Source organism: Ochotona curzoniae, unplaced genomic scaffold, assembly GCF_017591425.1.
Source record: "Ochotona curzoniae isolate NIBS_2020 unplaced genomic scaffold, NIBS_Ocur_1.0 contig_605, whole genome shotgun sequence".
In the NCBI taxonomy this organism is placed as follows: domain Eukaryota; kingdom Metazoa; phylum Chordata; class Mammalia; order Lagomorpha; family Ochotonidae; genus Ochotona; species Ochotona curzoniae.
Genome location: NW_024466491.1, coordinates 1,546,904 through 1,570,273, shown reverse-complemented (window position 1 = coordinate 1,570,273; position 23,370 = coordinate 1,546,904). Strand labels below are relative to the sequence as shown.

Sequence of the window (23,370 nt, the reverse complement as noted above, 5' to 3'; positions counted from 1 at the left end):
TTTTGCCAGATATTGGGGGCACGGGGCTTCAACCTAGCACTAGAGAACTCGCCCAGGTGCCCCAGGGATTGGGCTGGTGATGTGCCCAATACCTCCTGGGCCCTGGGTGTGGACTCGGGGGTCAGCGAGGACCCCAGCAGGCAGTCTGCTCAGCGGGACCCCACAGACTCAGGTTCTGCACCCCGAGCTGGCGGTGCAGGGGGCCGCCGCCTGGCTGGGACATTGGGACCAGGGAGGCCGCTTAGCAAAGTTCCCTGCTGGCCGTGCAGTCCTCTGCCCTTTGCCACAGGACCCAGGACTGGGCCTCATGAGGAGTGGGCTGTGTGCCCGAGGGGACAGCTTTTCGGCCACCAGGGTGTGCCGCTGTCCGCGTCCTTGGCATCTCCTGCGGGTGTCTGCTCCACCATGCTGCAGGAAGCAGGGATCCTGGTCCACGGCGCAGGGTCCCGTTGCCAGCGGGTGAGGGCCTGTCGCCAAAGAGTGGATCCTGTTGTTAAGGAGTGGGGTCCTGTTGCCAGCAAGTGGGGTCCTACACTAGAGAATGGGTCCTGTTGCTAGGGAGTTGTCTTGTTGCTAGGGGATGGTCCTGCCTGGCCTGGGACTAAGGTATTGGGGAAGCAGAGTTCATTTAAGGGTTGGCAGGTATACCTGTTGTCACGCGTCAGCGAGCACGGGGAAGTGGGTCAATGGCTGCACGTGGAGTTTCAGTGCAGGCTGTAAATCATGCACTGTTCTCCCAAACCAGAGGGTCCCAGAGCTCAAGCTGGGCCGACTCCTGCCTGCCCCGAGGAACTCGTGTTCCTGGGATCCCCCCTGGAGCTCTCACGGCCTTGGAATGCAACGTTGTCCCCATGGACCTGCACGATGGGGGCGCAGCCAGCACGGGCAGTTTTGTCCCTGCTGCTCCTTTCCGGGGAGGGGAGGAGGAGCCGGGCGGGTGCCTCGTGTCCAGGGCAGAACAAACTTCCCTTGTTAGGGCTCCGGCCTGAAGCACGTGAATCCGAGTCAGGGGGCGGCTGTTGCACGTCGGGCGGGCGCCGTAGTCCCTAGGGAGGTGGGATGTGGGATGTGCCAGGTCAGGGTTGGGAGAGCAGGGCGCGAGCTGGCACAGGAGGAGGCAGGTGGTGTCAGCTGTCAACATCAGCCTCCGTGGTGCTGCCCCAGCTGTGTGCTTAAGATGGAAAACCACAAGGCACGTGATTAACCCAGGCCCCTGGGAGGCCCTGTCTGGGCCAGGCTGTGGTGTCCACACCATGGGTCCCGGCATGATTGAGCTGGGGTCAGCCATCTCTGCCGCCACTTCCTGACCGGATGTTCCGGTGTCAAGAACATGATGGGCACAGGGTGAGTACAGCTCCATGCGTGTACGTGTGTGTGTGTGTCCATGGACACCTGTTCTATCACACAGCATCCACTTGAGGATGCACCACCCCCATGCCCAGCACCTTGGGTCTTTGTCACGTGAACCCAACTTCACAGGGTGGGGGCCACCCCCTGGGGTTCCTGGAATGCCAGCAGCCCCACTGTGACAGCAGCTGGCAGGGTACCTGACATTGAGCCGTGTCCAGTGCCCCTGGGTGGAAACGCCGGTCTCTCGGTAGCCTCTGGGTGCACCACCAGCCAGTATTGCCACCACGGCTGCTCAGACCAAGCCTCATGAGTCTGAGTCCTTAGCATGGACGCAAGAGGAGTATGGGAAATCTGTTAGCAGACAGAGAAATGGATAGATTTATGTATTTTAAAGTCCATATTCCAGAAAGATCTTCCATTCACTGGTTCACTCCCCAACTGGTCACAGTGGTCAGAATTGGACCAGGACAAAGCCAGGAGCTCCATCTGGCTTGGTCTCCCACATGGGTGTAGGGACCCTGGGACCCTGGGACTTGGACCAGCCTATACTCTTTCCCCAAGGGACATTAGCAGGGAGCTGGGTGGGAAGTGGAGCTGTTGGGACGTGACCTGGTGCTGTATGGAATGTGCCAGTGTCTCAGCAGGTGGCCAACGTCTGCAATTTTTCTGTGCTGAATCTACAGTGTTTGGCATATGGAGGTAAGCGTATGATTAAAGCAGATTTGTCTTCCACTTTCAATGTGAATGGCAGAGACTCCGACTTCAGATGTGGTTCGGGTCCAGGGAAACGCAGAGGGACCAAGAAACCAGGGGCCGCCCCCCCCCACCCCGAGTGGCAGACATGGGATTCGGCTCCCCATGCCACTATCAGTAGTGGCCCCAGGCCTGCACAAGCAGGGGCCCGTGGACAGCTGGCACAGCCTGAGGCTCAGGGTGCGGGGGGACTCTGGTGGCCGGCAGAACTCATGGCCGCACCTTGGTCCTGACCCCAGACACTGAGACACCCCAGATCTTTGTGTGGGGGGGTCCGAAGCCACCAGATGGGTGGGGTTCACACAGAAGAACTACCCCTGACTGGCAGCAACTCCAGGAACATGCAACTGTCTGTGTGGTGTGCGCTTGGCCAAGCTGTGGGCAAGATCAGGACCCAGCAGAGCAGAGCTGGAGCTGGGGAAGCATCTTAGGGCCAACCCCCAGGCCAGCAGGGCAGAGCTGGGGTCCCGTGAGAGCAGCTACTGGGTCCCCGCGTGGAAGCGTCTCCAGTCAGTGGAACCATGAGGCCCTTGACCTCAGACCTGGGTCGGGCCTACCCAGGGACCCCTGCATGCCACTGCTTCCCTCCTGGCTCCTTCGCCTGGGGCAGTTAGGGGGCTTCCAAAAGTGACCCTTGGGCGCAGTGAGGACCCAGATGCTGAATTTCAAACTTTCTGGAAACCCTCAAGTCTGACCCAGACACAGCCTCCTCGGAGGCAGGAGATCCCTGTGGACTCTGGGAGGTGGTGATGGTGGGGATCCTAAGGAAGGACCCATCATTACCACTTTCCATCCCAGGGCCTGATCCCCCACCTCCCGACCTCTGCCAGGGGTGGGTGAGCCACACTCAGCTGGCTCATGACTGTGCAGCCTGCACCGGCTCTGCTGTGCCTTCCGTGCTGTTCTGAGAACTTGTGCTCACATGTTCTGGTCGTGTTCTTGTTTCGCCCCCCCCCACCAGGACACGGCCCTCCCAGAGCCCTGACCCATTGATCCATGACCCCAGAGGTATGACCCGCGGTCCTCAAAAGGTCTGACCCATGACCCCCAAGGCCTGACCCACAGCCCCCCTCCCCAAGGCCTGACCCACCAGCTGTTTGGATTGTACACTTGCTGTATGAATGAGCTACAGCTGAGGCCATGCTAGGCTTTCCATCCCTGCTCCCTGGGCCCGCTCCCCGGGGGACTTGCCTTGTGGACGGACACCAAATCCTTTCCTGGATCCTTTAGGTCACCTGGCCGTCACCTGATCCCAGCCCACTTCCAGGCTCGCCCTGGCTAGGGCCTCGAGACGCTCTGTCCGGGGACAAGGGGCCGTCTGTGTGGGCACGGGAGGTGTGGTGAGGTTGGGTTCTGCCCAACAGATTGGGGCCGAGGACTTGGCAGTCCCTGAGCCTGTGGCCACTAGAGCTAGGGCAGCACTGGGCGCGGGTGCCGGCAGTGCACCGCGCCCTGGCTCAGCATGGGGACCCCCAGTAGTGATCCCGTGCAGCGACCTCACGCGGGACCCCTGTGCCGACGGCTGGCCGAAGGCCTGGTTGCAGACACCGGCCTGAAGACCTCCTGGAGGACAGCCACACCGCAGGATGGTTCGTGTGCTAGATGAGGGGTGGCTGGGAAAAGGACCAGGCTTTGCTTCAGAGCCACCTGGGAGCTTCCTGAGACTCTGGGAGCCCCAAGAGTGGGAGGTGGATCTTCGTTACCCCTGGTCTTTTTGGGGGACCGGGTCAGGGAGAATCTGGTCTGTGGGGTGACAGGCCGGTGCAAGGCCGTGGTCTGTGGGGTGACAGGCCGGTGCGAGGCCGTGGTCTGTGGGGTGACAGGCCGGTGCGAGGCCGTGGTCTGTGGGGTGACAGGCCGGTGCGAGGCCGTGGTCTGTGGGGTGACAGGCCGGTGCGAGGCCGTGGTCTGTGGGGTGACATGTTAGTATGGCATCCTCTGTATAATGTTTTCTGCACTCCCGTTGCTGCCCCAGGCAGGGCCGCCGTGCAGACCTCCTCCGGGTCTCTGCATGCCCCTCACAGGCTGCTCTGTAGCAGTCCCCTTTGTCTCCGTGACTCCCCATGACTCACAATCGGAGTTTCATTTTGGCTGTAAGGGTCTCGTCATAGGCCCCCTGCCCTCTTTGCCTGCTGGTAGTGCTAGGTGGGGCTTGGCAACAGAGGCCAGCCCACCTAGACCGTGACCAGGCCTTGTCTTGCAGACTGGGGGCCCGGTCTGTACACACTGCCATCCACCGTGGGTTATATCAAACACGACTGTACCAGGGTGGCCAGCCCTGCCTACTCGCTAGCCCGGAGGCCCAGTGAAGGTAAGACCGCATGGTGCGAGGGGCTGGAAACCTCCCTGGGCTCCTGTCCCTCCCCTTACCACCCAGGCTAAGGTGGGTGAGACGGGCCTGGGCAGTGCTGGGGCTCTCCAGGGCTGTGACCCTGGCTGTGGCCTGCTCACTGCCTCAGTTCCCCTTCCAGGCCTGCCATAGGTTGGGCAAGTACCATGTGCCACTGGCGCGGTCAGAACCTCCTGGGAATTGGTGCTGAGTGAGCAGGCTGCCTGATCAAACAGGAGTCTGAACTGAGCTGTAGCTGCTCCTGGGTTGTTCTGGGTGTAGAGCTGGGACAGTTTGCTGTGTGGACTGGTTGGGTGGCCAGAGGGCCAGGCTGCGAGTGCAGGCCAGCAGTCCAGCCTAAGCCACTCTGGGTGTCCACGAATTGGTCACCCTGGGCTGTGGGAGGACCGCATGGGTGTGGGCAGGGCCTTGGCAGGAGCGAGAACTCCAGGCCCATGGCCTCAGGAAGTGCTGGCCTTGCCTCTTCTGGTGTATGCGACACTGTGGGCTGTGTCTGTGCTCAGCGGCCCTGTAACTACCGCTTGACCTAGCTGTCCCTACACCCACCAGTGGGGCTCAGGCTGTGTGTATCTTGAGGAGCCCAGCTCCTTGGGGCAGCCGCTCCCTGGCTCCCGAGCCTGCACGTGCAGCCCGGGAAGGGTCTGTACTTGGGGTGCCAGGGGTGTTCTTATACCCTGCCTGTCTTCCCAGTGCCTCCTCAGGTCTCCAGCCCAGGCCCCGTCTACTTTCTGGATCCCAAAATCACGCGCTTTGGCCGTAGCTGCACCCCCGCATACTCCATGCAGGGCCGTGGCAAGGCTCGGGGTGAGTGCTGGCTGCCTTGCCATAGCCCTGCCGCTATGCTCCACACCCACTCAGCGCTCCCCAGTGGGGTGGGGTCAGAGGTGGGACCCCTCAGGGTGAGCTCCCCCATGGGGTTGTGTCTGGGGGGAGCGGAACCTAGGCTCCGCCCTTCCAAAAGGGGCTTCCAATGCTGTACAAATGGGGGTGAGGGCTCAGAGCTCTGGGACTGTGGGGGCTCTTGCATGGCATTGAGAAAGGTGCTGGCTTGCACCTGCTGCATGGTGGGTATGGAAGGGAGGTCACCCGGGCTGCGGGACACTGTGAGCAATTGGAAACCCTAGGGGATCCCTAAGCAGCTGGACTCCAGCCTCTCCCACGCCGCTTGCCCTTCCCCAGCAGGTCTGGAGGTGACACCGGGCCCTGGGGCCTACAGCCCGGAGAAGGTGCCCCCCGTGCGCCAGCGGACACCCCCAGCTTTCACCCTGGGCCCCCGCCTCCACTTCAAGTCCCTGGGTCCATCAGCCCCAGCCCCCAACGCCTACACCATGCCCCCGCTGTGGGGCTCACAGACCCTCACCAAGCCCAGCAGCCCCAGCTACACGGTGGTGGGCCGCACACGCCCGGCACGGCCGCCACAGGATCCTGCTGCCCTCCCAGGCCCCGGCCAGTACGACAGCCCTGACCCCAACACCTACCGCCAGCGCCAACCGGCTTTCACCATGCTGGGACGGCCCCGCAGCCCACGCCCCTTAGAGGAGACACCCGGTCCTGGCACCCACAGTCCCGAGCTGGTAACTGTGAACAGAGCCCGGGCCCCAGCTTACACCATGGGTGTCCGTCACTCACAGCGGGCCACCACCTTGGCAGCGGCAAGCACATCCTGAGGGCCTGGGGGGGGGGGGGGCCACGCACAGGCCTGGGTCCCTGCTCTGTGAGCAGGGTACAGACAGGTCTCCCCTGCATCTGGCTGGGCTGGGGGCTCTGAGAGGCCAGGAGGGTGAGGGGGAGAGGCTGTCCATTTTCCTTGCCCTCCCTCGATCTGCCTGGGTCCTTCTGGGGGGGGGGGGGGGGCAGAGGCTGTGACCCTGTGGCTTGGGCGGGTTATAGGGCCAGTCTCCCTTCCAGTGCCCCATTTTCTTCCCCTGGGTCAGGCCAGGCAGGGAAAGGGGACACCATGGTCAGAATCGAAGGCTTCCTGTGTCCTAGAATTTGGTGACTGGCCCCTTTCCGCCTGGGTCCCCGACCTAGCTGGCATTCCTGCCACCCTGGACGACCGTGTGCCAATAAACACCTCCTTCGCAGCCAGATGGGTCAGCCTCACACTGCTCGCTGCCTGCGTCCTCTCTCACCCCCCTAGGTCCCTGCAGTCTGCCCGTTTCCCTTCCTGCTGCTGCTGACAGGTGCCAGGGTGAGGGTCTCATCTAGGCCCAGACCCCAGAGCCCGGTAGGGGGACACCACCTGGGCCCTGCCCCCACTGCTACATGGTACAGAGTCCAGCGCTCAAGACGTGCTCCAGGGAACAAGAGAGGCAGTACCAGCAGCCTGGTCAGTCCCGCAGGAGCCTGCCCCTCCCACCGGCCCGCTGATCTCATTTCTTCCAGTGGACTTATCCATCAATCGATTTCTCTTCTGTGGCTACTTTCCCGGCCGCAGGCGGCAGCCCCTCCCATTGTTTTCCAGCAAGGGCATTGCCTGGGGCAGGGGGGCAGCACAATCTGGGAGTCCTTGGCAGCACCCAGCACCCAGGGAGGCTGGGGGGGGGGCGGTGCCCAACCGAGGCCTGGGGTCTCCCTCCCTAGGCGCCCCTCCCAACCATCAGAGGAGGAAGGGAGGAAGCCCAAGTCTACCCCCATCCCCTGCTCTGTCTGCCTAGGAACTTGGGTGTGGGACAGCAGGTGCGGCCCTGGGTTCGAAACCGACACGTCCCCTCTTGGACTCCCAATTTCAGGCCGGTGCCTGCAGCCTCAGCGGAGTCCGGTTCCCTCAGTCTCCCAGCCAGGCGCCAGGGCACTGAGGCCGGGGGTCCGAGGGGCGCAGCCCCCCGCGGCTGCGCGCTGGGCCGGGCGGATGACATCACCAGGCAGGGGCGGGGAGGAGCGAGGCGCGGGAGGCGCGGCGGGGCCTCCTAGCCAAGGCGCAACGCCCGGTGGGCTGTGTCGGGCAACCGGGGCCATGACGCAGGGTCCGGGCGGGCGCGCGTCCCCCGCGCCCCCCGAGCCCGAGGCGCCCACCACCTTCTGCGCGCTGCTGCCCCGTATGCCGCAGTGGAAGTTCGCGGCCCCCGCCGGTTTCCTGGGCCGCGGCCCCGCGGCGACGCGTGCCACGGGGGATGCGGGAGCCGCCCACGCCCAGTCGGATCCCGCGGGCCCGGAGGGTGTCCCGGCGTTGGCGGCCGCTGTCCTGGGAGCCTGCGAGCCGCGCTGCGCTGCGCCCTGCCCGTTGCCCGCGTTGAGCCGCTGCCGGGCTGCCGGGGCGCGGGGGCCGCGGGGCGCACGGGGCGCACGGGACGCGGCGGGGCCCACGGACGCCGAGTGGATCCGCAAGGGCAGCTTCATCCACAAGCCGGCGCACGGCTGGCTGCACCCCGACTCCAGGGTGCTGGGGCCCGGCGTCTGCTACGTTGTACGGGTGAGTCGGGGGCGCGCCGGACCCGACCGGCGGGGTTTGCTCGACATCCTTCTCCGGGTCCCCGCCACTAGCACCCCAGCTCGGGGCCCGCGCGCCGCGACCGCCCCACCCGAGGCGCTGGGGTCCCTGTTCCCACGGCATCACGTGGGGAAGGGCGGGCAGAGGACGGCAGGTGGGAGGGGGCACGCATGCGCAAGCTGGGGACCTCGTCCGGTGGTGCCCACGGGGGACCAGAGGGTGCTTGCAAAGGGGCTGCGGGGGCGGCGAGGGCGCCGGGTCCCGAGCGCGTGGAGCTCGCCTTTGTTTACGCCCAGGCGTCTCCGCCCAGCTCGGCTGCCTCTCCGAACCAGGTTGCGCGTGGCCTCTAGGAGGTCGTTTGGGGATGCGCAGCCGTGGGCTCCTCCCATGGCCACCGTGTGGGCCGGGTGGTGCGCCCTGCCGCGCAAAATCCCTGTGATGGGGATTTGTGACGTAACGGAGGCGAGGGGTGGCCAGGCGGGCGGCCGTCCCGGGTCAAAGGGAAGCACGGACACAGTCGTGGGTGGGGGCACAGGGAGGATGGGAGGAGCTTCCTCTGGTTGGGGATTCAAGGACCAGGATGCTAGGAGACATCCCCACCCAAAACTAGGTCGCTGTCATTTCCATCCCTGACGTTCCAGAAGCTTATGGGACCCCTCCCCCTGCAGAGCCTGGGGTCAGCTGCACCTGCATACTTACATGTGCCTGGGCTGTGGTCCATGTGGACAACCCAGCCTTGTGTGAGCGCCCCGGCCCTGTGTGGGCACTCCTGCCCTGCGTTAGCACCTGCCCCTTGTGGATGCCCTGGCCCATGTGTGCACCCCAGTCCATGCGCATTCCCTGGCCCCATGTGGACACCTCAGTCACCTTGTTCCTAGTTTGCAGAGGAATATGGGCTGGGGGTGCTGTACCCCACACACGAGGACCTGCCACTCCGCATAGGTAGGACCTTGAAGCTCGAGGCAGTGCCGTGGCCAGGGTTGCCCACTCCCACTCAGGGGGGAACCTGAGTGAGCCACCGGCCAGCCATCCGCTCCCCGCTCATGGAGTGAGCCGCATCTGTCCGCTCCCCCCACGAAGTGAGCTGCAGCTGTCCACTTCCCCCGCAGAATGAGCCGCATCTGTCCACCCCCTCATAGAGTGAGCCGTGTCTGTCCACTTTACCACGGATGAGCTGTTCTATCTACGTACACACACGTGCCCTGCGTCACCTGCTCCACCCGCTCCACCCACAGACGTGCAGGGGAGCTCCCTGCCGCAGACCCTGGGTGTGGGGGACACACTGGAACCAGTCCAGCTGTGACACTGCCCAAGGGAGCGTGACTTGGGCACTCTTTGCCCCAGCAGGAAGAGCAGCTCCTCCTTGCCAACCGTTGTGGAGCTGGGCAAGGGGAGCCTGGACGGGCCACTTAGACCGGCACTCCTAGGAGTCTGGCTGGGCACCGGGGTCACCTGTGGCCGTCTTCAAGAGCTGAGTTAGACGAGGGATGAGATTAACCCTGGATCCTGCCAGGCAGTCAGCTACAGTAGCCTACTGCACCCCCTCCGAAAGTTCCAGAACATTCTCATCACCCCCAAGAGGAGCCCAGCCCCACCCTTCCCCGCCCCTACTCTGCCCCTGTGCACAACCCTGTCTCTCCCTGACCCCTGCTCTGCCTCTACCCTGCCCCAGCCCTGACCAGCCTACCCCTGTCCTGGCCCTGTCACTTTCCTGGATGGTGTGTGTGCTGTCCTTGCCCTGCCCAGGGGCTCTGCTCTGCCCAAGGATCTTTGCAAGGGCTCAGCAGACAGAATGGGGTCGGGGTGGAAGTCTCAGAGCTGAGCCTCAAGGTGGACAGGCTGTGCAGGGTGGAGAAGAGGGCTCTGCTGCCTGGCGTGGCCTCCGGGTGGCACCCTGGGCCCTGCCTGTTGATCCAGCTCTCTCCCTGCAGTACATGGGCTGCATTCAAGTCCTCCGCTCCATGCGCTCATTGGATTTTCACACCCGCACCCAGGTCACCAGGTGAGCCGCGCCCTGCACCGCCCTGCCCTGGCTGCAGCCCTGCCCTGGCTGCTGGGGCATCTCATGCCAGGGGTCCCTCCCAGGTGCAGCACTGTGCTGGCTACTGGAGCGTCTCGTGCCAGGGTTTGCCCCCTGAACCCCTGCAGTCCAGTGCAGCGATGGTGTCCTGTGGGTGGGCTGACCGCCACCTTTCCACCTGCCCACCCCAGGTCCGGCGTCACACGCTGTACCCTCCTGCCGCTCACAGAGTGGTATGGGCGTTGCATGCGGTGAGGCCATGCTGGCAGGTGGTGGCCTAGGAGGGGCCGGGCTGGCAAGGCAGTCAGTGCCTGTGTATGCCCACGTGGTTCTGTGTAGGGTGAGGTGTGGGCAGGCAACACCTTCTCCAGGACTGACTTGAACTGAGCTGGGAGGCACTTCCACACTCACTTCTGGAACTTTTGCAGTGAAAAAAGGATTCCCAGTACACTTAGCCCCCCCCAACCCCAGCGGCCACGATCTGTTTCCCGTCCACTCCCCTGCTCTGGGTGGCCACTGCAGACTGCACACTGCAGGCCTTCGCACACGTGTCTTGAGGTGACCCATGTTGAAAGGGACTCCCTCGGGCACACAGCAGAGTGGGGGTGATCCCTGCCCCCTCACGTTCCCACAGGACAGTCCTGGCTTTGGGACGCCGCAGACCTTGTCCCCCGCGGCCAGTGCCACTTGTGGGGTCAGTTCCCACAGATGAGCTGCATGGGGCAGTACGTGCCCAGCCTGCTCCGGTCGGACGCAGGAAGAAGCCAAGGCCAGGCAGCCTGGACTGGAGCCTGTACCCCATGGGGATGCTTGTGTCAGGTGGCAACTGGGCCTGCAACACCGCAGCACAGTTCAGCTCTCTGCTCAGCCCTGCCCACCCCCAAGACTCCCTGCCCCACCAGCCCCCTTCTCTCTGAGCTGCCTCCTTTCCTCCGACAATGCAGGGAAGCCATCAACCGCCTGCACGAGGCTGTGCCTGGTGTCCGAGGCTCCTGGAAGAAGAAGGTGGGTGCTGGGCTAAAACCTCCCCCCAATGAGCGCATGAGGCCCAGGGTGTTGAAGCTGTAGCCAGCCCCCAGGCCAAACCTACAGACAGCCCCCCTTCAGGCCACACCTATAGGTAGCTCCTCCTTTCCCCCCAGGCCCCCAACAAGGCGCTGGCATCCATCTTGGGCACGAGCAACCTGCGCTTTGCCGGCATGACCATCTCGGTGCACATCTCCGTCGAGGGCCTCAGCCTCTCGGTGCCCGCCACGCGTCAGGTGGGTACCACGCTCCGGCCTGGCTGCCCTGGCTCTGCCGCCCTGCCTGGAGGCCCTGGGCAAATGTTGGGATACACAGAGATGCAGAGGAGAGGATGGGGGTGTGGGGATCCCCAGAGGGTCCTGGAGCCGTACACAGCTTCTGGGAGCAGAGTGCCCTGGTTGGTCGGTTCCATGGTTGTCATGGTGATCAAGGATGCCCTGGCACAGTTGCATGAGATGTGCACTTCCAGCGAAGGTCTGTATGGACGAGAGGGGTCTAGGGTGTCAAGGGGGACATTGATCCAGGAGTGTGTGAGGGCGCGCTGACCCAGGGGTGTCTGTGTATGAGTGTGTGTAGGTGTGAGTGTTTTGGGGATGCTAACCCCAGGATATGTGTGTGTGTGTGTGTGTTATGTGTGTGTGTGCTGGGGACACTAACCCTCGGATGAGTGTGTGAGTGTGTGTGTGTGTCCTGGGGATGCTTAGCCCTGGTGAGGACCAGGCTGCCAAAGGACCAAATGCCTCCTGCAGGAGGCCACTCTGCATCTGGATCCTTGGCCTCCCTCTTGTCCCTCGGCCCACTGGGTGTCGTGGCTGCCAGGGCCAGGCTACAGTGGAGCCCAGCACATGGGGCATCTGTTCCCTTCTCCCTGCCCACCTCCTGTGGCTCTGGGAGAGGTAGTGACAGCCTGCCTGTCTGTGTCTCTTGGCCACAGACCATCGCCAGCCACCACATGCAGTCCATCTCTTTTGCCTCGGGTGGCGACACGGTGAGTGGGCACGGTGAGGGGTGGCCTGGTGTGCTTGCCCTTCCAGCCTGCAGGCCCCGGGACCCTCTATCCACACCCTTCGGCCCACCCTGGGGTGGCCTGATGAGTGTGCCCTCTGAATCCTCCCAGGACATGACAGATTATGTGGCTTATGTGGCCAAGGACCCCATCAATCAGCGAGGTGAGGCCGCGGAGGGCGGGGGGTGTGGGGGGCTGCAGCTACCGTGTCCTGACGGGCACCCCCCTCCCAGCCTGCCACATCCTTGAATGCTGTGAGGGCCTTGCCCAGCGCGTGATCAGCACCGTGGGCCAAGCCTTTGAGCTGCGCTTCAAACAGTACCTCCACAGCCCCCCGCAGGTGGGCGCGCCCCCCGAAAGGTAACCATATCTCACCACCCGTGGAGACTGGGGGAACAGTCACCCAGAGCATGTTCCTGCGGGCTCTGACCCACACAGTCCCTGTTTAAGGGTACAGCCACGCAGGCCATCATGTTCCTGGGGGTGGGGGGGCCTGTTCCCAGAAGCCCATCCCTTGCCCCGTGTCCCCAGGCTGACGGGGTTGGATGAGTCGGCCTGGGGGGATGAGGAGGAGACCCCGGAACACAACTACTACAACAGCATCCCGGGCAAGGAGCCGCCCCTGGGTGGGCTACTGGACTCCAGGCTGGCCCTCACCCAGCCCTGCGCCCTCGGAGCCCTCGGGAACCTTGGCCAGGTCAGACTGTGGTCCCCTGCTGGCCCCCAGTATCAGCCAGAAACTTCTTCCAGGTCTCCCACGCGGGTGCAGGGTCCCAAGGCTTTGGGCTGTCCTTGAGTGCTTTCCCAGGCCACAAGCAGGGAGCTGGATGGGAAGTGGAGTGCATTCAAGGCGAGGACTTTAGCTGCTAGGCCATGCCGCTGAGCCAGAGATGGTAGTTCTGACACCTATACCCAGGGCCCATCTCACCATGGCCTGCGGTGGGCCGGGCAGGGGAGACAGTGACCTGGTCATGCTGCCGAGGAGATGGGTGCCAGGCGCTGCCAAGGGGCTCCTGTGCTTCTCTCCCTCAGGGAGGGTCCCCTGCTCGGAGGGAGACCCACGGCCTGCCCTGGGACCTGGAGGCCTGTGGAGCAGGTAGGCCTGGCCCATGCTCAGCACTAGCCCGCACCCTGCTTGGGCACCCTAGACAGTACCCTGCTGGCCTGCATCCTGCTCGGGCAGTCCAGGCACATGGTTCTGGGGTGGGGGGGCTGCACACAGCCCTATGGGGGCTGCACATGGCTTTGGGGGTGCTGCACATGGCCCCTGGGGGCACATGGTGCACTCCGGGTCACCTGGCGAGTATGGCCATCGTGGCTGCCATGGTAGGGCCCTTGGGTCCTGCTGGATCTCTGCAGAGCAAGGCGGCCTCCTTGGGGCCTGCGTCCAGTATCCTATGCTCCCTCCTGCAGCCCCTCCAGGGGACGGCTATGTGCAGGCAGATGCCCAGGGCCCACGGGACTATGAGGAGCACCTATACGTCAACACACAGGGCCTGGATGCTGCGGATGCTGGGCCCGAGCAGCTGGAGGACAGCCCCAAGAAGGACTTGTTCGACATGCGTGTGTACCTGGCTGGCCTGGTGATGGGCGGGCAGGGGGCCGGGTGGCCTGGTGGTGGGCCCAGTGCGTGGCAGAGGACCCAGCTCCTCTCCCTGCACTCCAGGGGAGCCCAGTGGTCATCTCGGGTGGGCCTGGGGTGCAGTGCACTGCTGTGTGGGCAGGGCAGGGTCTCCTGTGGCCCCACCTGGGGGTGCTGCACCTCATGTGTCAGGAGGGCTGCCTCCTGCTCGCTGGTGTCCCCCCACTGAGGAGAACTTCTAGATTCCCTCCTATTGCAAGGCATGATTGCGGGGGGGGGGGCGAGTTTGCTGCCCGAAGGACTAGGTACAGAGAGGGAGGTTGAATGCACCCCTGGGGAGGGACGGCCGGTGGCCAGGGCTGGCCTCGCTGCATCACTGTGACCCAGGCCACTGCCAGCAGCCTGCCCTCCTTGCTGGACAGGACTCAGGACTGTCCCCTGCCCCCGTGTGAGATGGGGGGCTGCTTCCCTCAGGACTGTCCCCCACATCACCCCTGGCTGCTGAGCACTCGCAGCCGAGCATATGACTTCTCACTGTAGCCTGATGTGGGCCATGTCTCCTGGTTCCACCCTCACATGTGGCACATAGCAGTGGGTGATCTCCCTGAATGATGTGTTGTCCCCTCAGCCTCAGAAGCATCATGGTGGTCTCCTGTCAGCTCACTGGAGGCCCAGGGGTCCTAGCTGGGAGAGTTGGAGAGTTGGAGAGTAAGGGCCAGGCCTGGGGGCCTCTGCAGCCGGTAGAGGCATGGCAGGGCGCTGAGGTCCTGGAGTCCGTGGATCCCTCTCTGGTCAGCTGGGGATCCCATGCCCAGTCTCTCTCACACTCCCATCCTGCTGTCCTGCAGGACCCTTTGAGGAGGCCCTCAAGACGCACCCATGCGCACTGGCTGACCGATGGCCCAGCCCCCCAACTCGGCGGGCACCGGTGGCCCCCACGGAAGAGCAGCTGCGGCAGGAGCCCTGGTACCACGGCCGCATGACCCGGCGTGCGGCAGAGAGGCTGCTGCGGGCCGACGGCGACTTCCTCGTCCGCGACAGTGCCACCAACCCCGGGCAGTACGTCCTCACGGGCATGCAGGCTGGGCAGCCCAAGCACCTACTGCTGGTGGACCCCGAGGGTGTGGTAAGAGGACTCATGGGGGGGGAGTGGGTTCCCAAGGCCACATCAGACACCAGGCGTGTCTGCTCAGTATGAGTCCCCGGGTGTCCACGGCTGTGGTGGAGGGCGCGTCCTGCAAGAAGACACCTCCAGACAGGGGTGTCCACGTGGGGTATGGCATCGTAGCCCCAAGGAACTGCAAGTCACGGAGCAGGATTGGTATAGACAGCTGTGTAGAGTGAGGGTTACTACAGGGGGAGACGGGGCGGTGTGGGTACAGGCAGGGCCAGCTGTCAGTCTCAGGTTTTGAAGGCGGGACCAGGTGTCAGTAAGTCTGTCTCAACCACCCTGGCATCGAGAACCTTTTCTGGCCCAAGTCCTGCTCCTTGCTTCGTGGGCGCTGGGTTTCCTGTCACCTGCCTCACATAGGGGTGTCTGGTTCCCTGCCAGGATGAGCTAATGTTCAGTGGTCCGAATCCCCCTGGGTTGTTCCATGGCTCTGGGCGCCAGGGGTTATGGGATGGTCCTGGACTGACTGATGCTGGGTCTGCTCCTCTAGGTGCGGACGAAGGATGTGCTATTTGATAGTATCAGCCACCTCATCGACTACCACCTGCAGAACGGGCAGCCCATTGTGGCTGCGGAGAGCGAGCTGCACCTACGTGGCGTGGTCACTAGGGAGCCCTGAGCCAGGTGTGTGCATGAGCCAGGTGTGTGTGTATGTGTGTGTGGGAGCCAGGTGTGTGTGTAAGCCAGGTGTGTGTGTGTGTGTGTGTGTGTGTGTAAGGCAGGCCTGCTGGGGAAGAGGGAGGGGATTGGACAGACCTCAATGGGCATTTTTACCCTGCCGCAGAGAAAGGTCTGCCCTGATCTGAGTCTCAGAAGCAACGTGGGGGACCAAATGTGGGCACCTGCTGCCCCCTTCCTCAGCCTGAGCTCTGGGGCAGGAGGCAAGGACCCTGACCCGGTCTGGCATTGCTGGCTTAGTGACCGTCCCCTCCTCACCTTCTGCCAGCAGGTGTCAGCGCTTGGCTCCCAGCTCCCGCCCTGAGACTCACCCCATCCTGGCCTACGGGGGCTGCCGGCCACCTGCTGTCCCTCCTTCCTCTGCACCCGCGTCTGAAATCTTCCCTCCACCAGCCGGCCTTGGCCAGACCCAGCATCCCTGCTCGTGTCAGAGCCTTCCAGCCGGCCAGCCTTACCCAGCGTGAGGGCACACACACACCAAAGACACCTCTCCTTGGGAGAGGATGCGTCTCAGGGCGGCAGCTTGGCTTGGGTGGGTGGGGGGCCTGGGCAGGGAGGAGCTGAGGTGCTTGGGGTTCTCAGGAAGGGGGGCACAGTGCAGGACGATGAGGACCATGCAGGCTCATCTTTGTCCTGAGAGGCTCTGCGCGCCCTGGGGACGGGAGGTCACGTCCTGGCTGCCTTGCCTGCCCTGCTAGCTGCCGACCTGGACTAGACGTTTCTGTTTATAATTAAACCTGAGTTGCCCCAGGAGCATTGTCCCTGCGCGTCGAGAGTGGGGGCTGGGAGATGGCTCCCCCGACGGAGGGGGAGAGCTAGCCGTGCCCTTCCACCTCCTGCAGATACGAGCCCTCTCTCTCTGTCCTCCCAGGGCAGGGTCCTCGGCAGCCCCTGAAGGACACCTGGGGTCTGACTCTCTGACGGGAGGGCCCAGCCCTGCCCCCGGGGAGGGTCGCTTTCCAGTAGTAGGTGTGTGGGCAGCATGCGCCTTCCTTCCTTCCTCCTAAAAGATTTAGTTCTTTTGCTTGAAAATGCAGAGTGATAAGATGAGAGCTCTTCCATCCACAGATTCACTGTCCAACAAACAAATGGGGCCTCAGTGGCCACGGCTCCTCCAGGTTGCAGTCAGGAGCCCAGAGCACTTTCACTGTCTGTCCACGTGGGTGTAAGAGGACGCAACTCCTGGTCCATCCTCTGCTGGCCTGGCCTCTCCCTACCCCCGCCCGCCCCCGGTGCATCCCGGATGGGAGGAAACAGCCGGGACTCAAAGCACTGGCAGTATGGCGCTGGGATGGCAGGTGGCAGCCTGCCTGCTGTGCTGTGTCCCCACCCGAGACCTTCTGGAGGATGAAGACCTAGTGATTCACCCACGCCTTCCCATTCAGTGGTCCACCCACTGTCCATCATCCCCACTACCCATCCTCCTTCTGCCCAACACTTCTGATGGGCAGTGGGGTCAGCAATAACTGGGACCCACAGACTGTTCTAGGGACCAATGGCAGAGCTGACCCATGTGCCCCCCACCGAGGGACTCCCGGGGTGACGCAGGGCAGGGGCTGGACAATGAGGGGGGCAGTGGGCCCCTGGGGGCAGACAGGGTGGCCTTAGGGTGCAGGACATGGACGATGATGGCCGAGGTAGGCTTGGTGCCACTGACAGCTGCCACCATCCCACACAGGGTAAGGGGCAGGAAATGTTCTTGGTGGGGCCTGCTAGAGAAGGGGGGACTGTCAAGGCCCTGGAGCCCCCTTGTGTGTCTACAGCTCCAGGTCCTGCTGCGCCCAGACTCCCCACCCCCTCCAAGTCCTTCCTGTCCTGGTGCCCACTGTCCCCATTGGAGGCTTGGCGCCTGAGTGAGTCCTGAGTAACAGCTGCTGGAAAGGGCAGAGCCAGGGCCACTCCTGGGTTCCCCTGACTGTGATGGGAGCTGCGGGCTGGGATGTCAGATGCCTCTTGCCTGCAGGTCAACAAATGTTCCCTGCCTACACATCCCAGGAGAGTCCTGGGTCCAAGCTTGGCTGCAGGGCGGGTGGTCCTCCTGTGAGGGATGGGAGCAGGGGCGGGTAGGGCAGGGGACAGGGGCAGGGCCAAGGAGTCAGGAGCAGGAGGGACAGGACCTGGGTGGGGTGGGGCCAGAACTGCTGAGTCCTACCCCAGGGGGGGCACACTCTCCTGGGCTAAAGCCTGGCTTCTGAGTGGGTCATGCTGCTGTTAGGGGTGGGGCCAGGGACAGGTGCAGGGCCAGGGGGGGTCAGGGCCTGGGTGGAGCGGGGACCAGGTCTCTGAGTCCTTCCCCAGGGTGGATACTCTCCTGCCTTTTAGAGGTGCTGCAGGCCAGGTGTGCACAGGTTCACACGTGATCTGCCCAGACCCAGGGCTGTCTGAACCCTCTGTCCTAAGCCATCTGCCTACTCTGGGCCAGGGGCAGCACCTGCTGAGGTGGGAGGTGGGGTTAGGGAGGACAGAAGCCACCCGGCCTGCAGCCATCTGTATGCCAGTGGCCACTGTCCAGCTTGAGCCTCCCAGGCCTTCCCTGAAGGCTGTGGTTGGGACAACCCTGGCCCCCAGAGTCGGCCACACCCTGGCCCTGAGGCTGCTGCAGGAGGCAAGAAGGCTTTGCTGTCCAGAGAGGATCCTGTTCCTCCAGGAAGGAGCAGAGCTGACTGGCTAGGAGGCTTGGGCCTTGTCACCACCCTGGGGTGCAGCCACATCTGCCCACAGGGCCTCTTGGAGCAGGGGTTGAGCCCCTCCCAGAGACCCCTCCCCTCCACACACCCCTCTTTCCCAGCAGTACAGCGATGGTGGTGTTGAGACTGAACTGGGTGGGTGGGTAGGGGGTGGGCCGGCTACAGGCGCTGCTCATGGACCAAGAAGACAGAGGCACAAGAGGGGTGCACAGCAGTGAGTGTGGGTGCCTGAGGGTCCTGGCCCCTTTGCTGCGCCCCTTTGCTGGTCCCTGCCCACACCAGGCCAGCGGTCAGGGGCGGTCGGCGGCTGCGCTCAGGACGCGCAGCTGTGTCCTCGCTCCGCCCCGCGCAGAGCTGCCCACTGCCTGCAGGGCCACCGCCCGATCACCTGCGCGCAGGGGCGCACGGGGGGACGCCTGGCACCCCGGCTCCCCTGCGGACCTGCGGAGCGGACCTGAGGTGGCCGGGGCCGTCCGCCCCTCTCCTCTCCTCCGGGTCTTGAGGCTCCGCCCTGCGACCCCCCGGGGGCCGCGAGCGGCGGGCGCGGCGGCCGTACTAGGAGGAATACGGCGCGCGCGGCGGCGGCGCTGGCGCTTCGCGCTGAGCCGGGAGCCCGACTGCGCCTGCAAACCCGACCTGGCTAGAAGCCCCTGCGTGACCACCCGGAGTCCCCATCCCGGGCCGACGCCCGGGCAGGTGAGCCCCGGAACCTCGCCGCGATCCGGAAGGGCCGTGAGCGCCTGAGCCCTGCGGGACCCCGAGCAGCCACAGGTGGGGAGAGCTGCTGGAGGCGCCGAGACGCAGGCAGCCGCCCCGTGCTGCGTGCACGCTGGGACTGGCCTTTCGGGGTGATGGCGCGCGACCCCTGGGAGCCCATCTCCCGCAGCCCCTGGCTGGGCGGGAAGTTGAGTGCTAATCCTGGGTGTGGTGGGGATGGGGCTGGGGATGGGGTGGGGTAGAGGGAGTGCCACTCCGGCCCGGCCCCTCAACCTGCGCCTTGACACCCCACACCCCCATTCTCTCTCTCTCTCTCTCCCTTCCCAGACGCTGCCCCTATGAGAAGAACGAACATGTGGTTCTTGGAGCGACTGCGGGGCTCTGGGGAGAACGGGGAGGCCTCAGACAAGGCCTCCAAGGGGCCCCTGTACAGCAACGTGCTGACCCCCGACAAGATCCCCGACTTCTTCATCCCCCCCAAGCTGCCCTCGGGGCCTGCGGAGGCCGAGGGCCAGGCAGAGCTGGGCCCTGCAGCGGAGCAGACCCCTGCGGCGGCGGCGACCGCTGCGCCCCGCCGCGCCCCCCGCAGCCCCCGGCTGCCCGCCAAGCTGGCGGCCGAGAGCAAGAGCCTGCTCAAGGCGGCCACCCGGCACGTCATCCAGATCGAGAGCGCGGAGGACTGGCCGGCCGAGGAGGAGGAGGCAGCGGCGGCGGGCGCCTCCGGCTCGCTGCCCGCGGTGCCCAAGGCCCAGACGTCCTACGGCGTGGCCACGCTGGCCGAGAGCCCGCACACGCGGCGCCGGGAGTCGCTGTTCCATAGCGAGCACGGGGCCCTGGCGCAGGTGGGTTCCCCGGGCGCCGGGCGCCGCCGGGCCGACGGAACCCTCATGAGCCCCGGTCGTTATTTCAGCGGCGGAGAGAGCGACACCGGCTCCTCGGCCGAGTCGTCCCCGTTCGGGTCCCCTCTGCTATCACGCTCCGTGTCGCTGCTGAAGGGCTTTGCGCAAGACGGCCAGGCCAAGGTCAGCCAGCTGCGGCACTCTGTCGGTGGGCGTCACGGTTCCCTGTCTGCCGACGACAGCACGCCCGACACCAGCCCCGGCGTGCGTCGGCGCCTGCACCGCCGGGCAGCAACCCCCGATCCGGGCTCCGAGGCCGGTCCCGTGCCACCGCCGCCTCCGGCCCCGCGCGGGGAGCACACGGTGCGGCTGGGTCTGCGGGGCAGCGTGCGCCTGCTGGCCGAGTACGAGGCTGCCCAGGCTCGCCTGCGTGTGCGCCTGCTGGCCGCCGAGGGCCTCTACGACAGCGCGCTGGACGCGCGCAGCATCAACTGCTGCGTGGGGCTGTGCCTGGTGCCCGGGAAGCTGCAAAAACAGCGCAGCACGGTCATGAAGAACAGCCGCCACCCTGTCTTCAACGAGGACTTCTTCTTTGATGGCCTGGGGCCGGCCAGCGTGCGCAAGCTGGCCCTCAGGGTCAAGGTGGTGAACAAGGGGGGCAGCCTCAAGCGGGACACGCTGCTGGGGGAGGAGGAACTGCCCCTGACCGCGCTGCTGCCCTGGCTGTAGGGCCTGGGCCAGGCCGCGGTGTTGCTGGATTGCTCCTTCCCATCTCCCTCCCCAGGAGGTCCTCAGGGGCTGGGGGGCCAGGCTGTCTCCCTTTCACTGCCCAGCATGGCCCTGCTACGGGCTGTTCCTGCGGGAGATGCCAACCCCAGATCCTGCCCACGAGGTGGCCTCCCGCCGGAGGTCAGCTGGGGAGGTCTGCTGGACAACTGCCCAGGCCTGGACCTCTGCCCACTGGCTCAGCTGCATCATGTAAATAGGTCTTGGTGACCTGGGAGGTGGGGTTCAGCAGGGGCCTGCAGGGGCCCGAGGTGGCTGCTGCTGTGGGGCCCTGGGTGTTTGGCGACGGAGCAGGCTGGCCGCCAGCTGTGGATGGCCAGGGGTTCAACCCTGTCTTGTTGCCCAGGTGTCTCTACTGGCTCCTCCAACCCCTGGTCTCCTACAGGGCTGGGAGAGGCAGCTGCATGCCGTCGGGGATGGGATTCCTCTGTTTTATATCCTGTTGGTATCTTTGTGCTTGGAGTGGGCCTCCCAGCCCCGTGTGTCTACAAATGCTGTTTTAGTGCAGTAAAGGTATTTCCAGAAGGCACGGCTGGTACTGCTTATCTGCTGGTTGTTGACTGGGACTCTACTGTCTGTCTGGGATGCAGAGAGCACGGAGACCCCCGAGGCCCCAGTTGGATCAACCGCTGTGTAGCCTAGGGTGGCCAGGACCTGCCCCCTGCCTGTGTCCCCCAAGAAGGCCTCCATACCCAACTCCTCACTCCAGCCCTTTCGGGAAGTCTCTTGGGCATGCTGCTGGCCAAGGCTTCTCTCCTGGTGTCCCACCTGTAGGCGCCCTGGGTACAGGCATGCCTGCTACGCCAGGGTTCCCCCACATGAGCCCACCCCATCCTCTGCCTTACAGTTGGTGGCAGTCCTGGGTGGGCCTAACCTGAGCCGGCCTGTATCCCTACAGCCAGCCTCCCCTCTACTAGAACCTGCAGGAAAAAAAAAATGGTGGTCTTCTCTCATCTCCTCCCGCCCATGTGGGCTGGAGTGTGCCGTGTTGGGGTCTGGCATGGCCCCCACCTCCTCTGCCTGCCGTCAGCCACCAGATGAGCTGTGCTAATGAGGCCTGCTTGGCTGGGAGGTGTTGCCAGGGCAACCAGGCGCCTTCTCGACTCTTCCCTGCCAGCGGCTGGTCCCTGGGCTGCCCGTGCGTGTGCACGTGTGAGCGTGTTGCACATGGCAGCCGTGTAACAGCATGTGGGTAGGTACACGTCAGTGGGTATATTTGTGCACCCGTGGCTGAGTACTAATTGCCAAGTGTCTGAGTGTGTGTGTGCTCCTGTGCTCTGTGTGTGTGTGTGCTCCTGTGCTGTATGTGTGCGTGTTGTATGCTCCTATTTGCCCCTGCCCATGCCAGCCCCTCTGGCCTCCACACCTGGGGTCCTAGGGTCTCAGACTCCTTCACTGTCTTCCTCCCTCCTGACTGTGGCTCACTTTGTCCCCAGCTGCCCCTGGGGATCCCTCCACAGGAAGACAGCTGCTGCCGATGCCCCCACGGCCAGGCTGCCGCCCTGACCGTTCTGACGGCCATGCTCATCAGAATCACCTGCTTGGCGTGGACCACAGAGTGGTACACCTTCCTCAGAGAAGATTCTGCCCTGCCTGGGGCCCATGGCCACACACGGCCAGCAAGGCCCTTTCCTGCTGTCAGCCTAGACCTGGATTGTCCAGTGAGATGGGGCACTTGTGGTCCACCTGGCAGGTGGAGGCGAGGCAGTGCCAGGAGCCTGGCCTGTGCAGGCTGCCAGCTGGGGATGCTTTGAGATTGGGGACCCTGGTGGAGGAAGGAGCCGGGGGGGGGGGTTCAGGATGGGCTCCCTGCCAGCCCTGCCGGTGGCCATCCTGTCCACATTGTCCTGCCTTAACCTGTTCACCCAGGACCCCACTCCGAGGAGGCGCACGGGAGGGGCTGTGGGGGCAGCCTAGCTCATCACAGTGAGGGGATGAGGGAGCAGGTCCCTGCCTGCTCTGAGTCACGGCCCCTACCCCAGCTAGGAGCTGTCCTCAGACCTGCCTGTCTCCTCCCCACCCCTGTTCCTCTAGGCTCCGTCCAGGCCTACCTCTGCCACCTGCTCAGGCCCACTCCAGGAGCGACGACCAGGCCCTCTGCTGGGTTCTGAGAAGCCCTGGGGAAGGCCACGTGCACACAGCCATCCTAGCCACTGTCGCTGGAAGGCGCTGCTTTTTATCTCAGCTACATTATCTGCGGTGGCCAGGGCGTGCTGGGTAGATGGGGAAGCCCGGTGGTCTAGGTCCTTCATGCCCCCCCCCAACCCATCCCCCAGGCAGAGCAGCAGAGACGGCAGGGACCCTGTCTGAGCACCTGTGTGTTCCTGCCCACTGCAGCCTCTGTCGGCCCATCACATTGTGTGGCCCACGTCCCTGGCACCCGCCTGCTTTTCTAGGCCTGCTTGGGGCTGTTGGGCTATTCTCCTTTCTCTTTTCTTCAAGATTGACTTTTCATTGGAAGGTAGATTCACAAAGAGCAGATACAAAGATCTTCTGTCTGCTGGTTCACATCCAAGTGGCTGCAATGGCCGGAGCTGAGCTGATCCGAAGCCAGGAGCCAAGAGTCTCAGTTGGGGTAGATGGGCAGAGTATATTGACTCGCCCCAGAACCCAGTCTTGGGTGGGAGTGGCACGCTTCTGCTCTCGAGCGAGTTCCACGCAGGAGGCCTGGGACGCGATCCTCTATCCACCCCCTTGGTTGTGGGAGCCCCAGCCCTCTCCCGTGCCCCGGAGGGGCCATCTTTACTCTGTGCACCTGCTCTGCTGACTGGAGAGGACCAAGAAGTGGACTCAGTGGGCAGGTCCAGCTGTAGCCACAGCCCTCAATGGGTGGTGCCCGCTGTGGCCACACCCATTGGTGGGTGGTTCCAGTTGAGGCCACACTCTCAGTGGGTGGCTCCCACCGTGGCCACACCCCTCGGCGGGTAGATCCAGCCCGTGCTGTTAGATCTGCTGACCCACGGCAAAGAAAATAT

General features: G+C 64.3%; 3 protein-coding genes across 4 annotated transcripts; all 3 read left to right on the top strand.

The window, feature by feature from the left end:
* Positions 1 to 3,565: 3,565 nt before the first annotated feature.
* Positions 3,566 to 6,120, top strand: ODF3L2 (outer dense fiber of sperm tails 3 like 2). Its single transcript, XM_040990194.1, has 4 exons — positions 3,566 to 3,698; positions 4,307 to 4,414; positions 5,144 to 5,257; positions 5,636 to 6,120. Exons 1-4 carry the CDS (start codon positions 3,566 to 3,568, stop codon positions 6,118 to 6,120), a joined length of 840 nt encoding a protein of 279 aa, XP_040846128.1.
* A 1,289-nt stretch (positions 6,121 to 7,409) lies between these two features.
* On the top strand, positions 7,410 to 15,307 carry SHC2 (SHC adaptor protein 2). 2 transcript variants are annotated; one of them, XM_040990291.1, is made up of 12 exons: positions 7,410 to 7,865; positions 9,815 to 9,885; positions 10,848 to 10,908; positions 11,046 to 11,165; positions 11,864 to 11,917; positions 12,047 to 12,098; positions 12,169 to 12,295; positions 12,467 to 12,632; positions 12,968 to 13,031; positions 13,349 to 13,498; positions 14,366 to 14,643; positions 15,179 to 15,307. In XM_040990291.1, the coding sequence occupies exons 1-12, from the start codon at positions 7,410 to 7,412 to the stop codon at positions 15,305 to 15,307; spliced, it is 1,728 nt and encodes a 575-aa protein (XP_040846225.1). The 2 variants fall into 2 exon arrangements, with proteins under 2 accessions (XP_040846225.1, XP_040846226.1); XM_040990292.1 differs by lacking the exon at positions 13,349 to 13,498.
* Positions 15,308 to 19,108: 3,801 nt separating this feature from the next.
* Positions 19,109 to 20,338, top strand: C2CD4C (C2 calcium dependent domain containing 4C). The gene has a single exon (XM_040990290.1). The coding sequence runs from the start codon at positions 19,109 to 19,111 to the stop codon at positions 20,336 to 20,338; it is 1,230 nt and encodes a 409-aa protein (XP_040846224.1).
* The last annotated feature ends 3,032 nt before the right edge of the window (positions 20,339 to 23,370 follow it).

Excerpts from the sequence above, each read along its gene's own strand:
- C2CD4C (XM_040990290.1), top strand. The coding sequence starts at position 19,109 with ATGAGAAGAACGAACATGTGGTTCTTGGAGCGACTGCGGGGCTCTGGG.
- SHC2 (XM_040990291.1), top strand. The coding sequence starts at position 7,410 with ATGACGCAGGGTCCGGGCGGGCGCGCGTCCCCCGCGCCCCCCGAGCCC. Across the intron at positions 11,166-11,863 it reads CGGTGCCCGCCACGCGTCAG|ACCATCGCCAGCCACCACAT; the intron begins GTGGGTACCACG and ends TCTTGGCCACAG. Across the intron at positions 12,099-12,168 it reads GGACCCCATCAATCAGCGAG|CCTGCCACATCCTTGAATGC; the intron begins GTGAGGCCGCGG and ends CCCCCCTCCCAG.
- ODF3L2 (XM_040990194.1), top strand. The coding sequence starts at position 3,566 with ATGGGGACCCCCAGTAGTGATCCCGTGCAGCGACCTCACGCGGGACCC. Across the intron at positions 3,699-4,306 it reads CACACCGCAGGATGGTTCGT|ACTGGGGGCCCGGTCTGTAC; the intron begins GTGCTAGATGAG and ends CTTGTCTTGCAG. Across the intron at positions 5,258-5,635 it reads GGGCCGTGGCAAGGCTCGGG|GTCTGGAGGTGACACCGGGC; the intron begins GTGAGTGCTGGC and ends CTTCCCCAGCAG.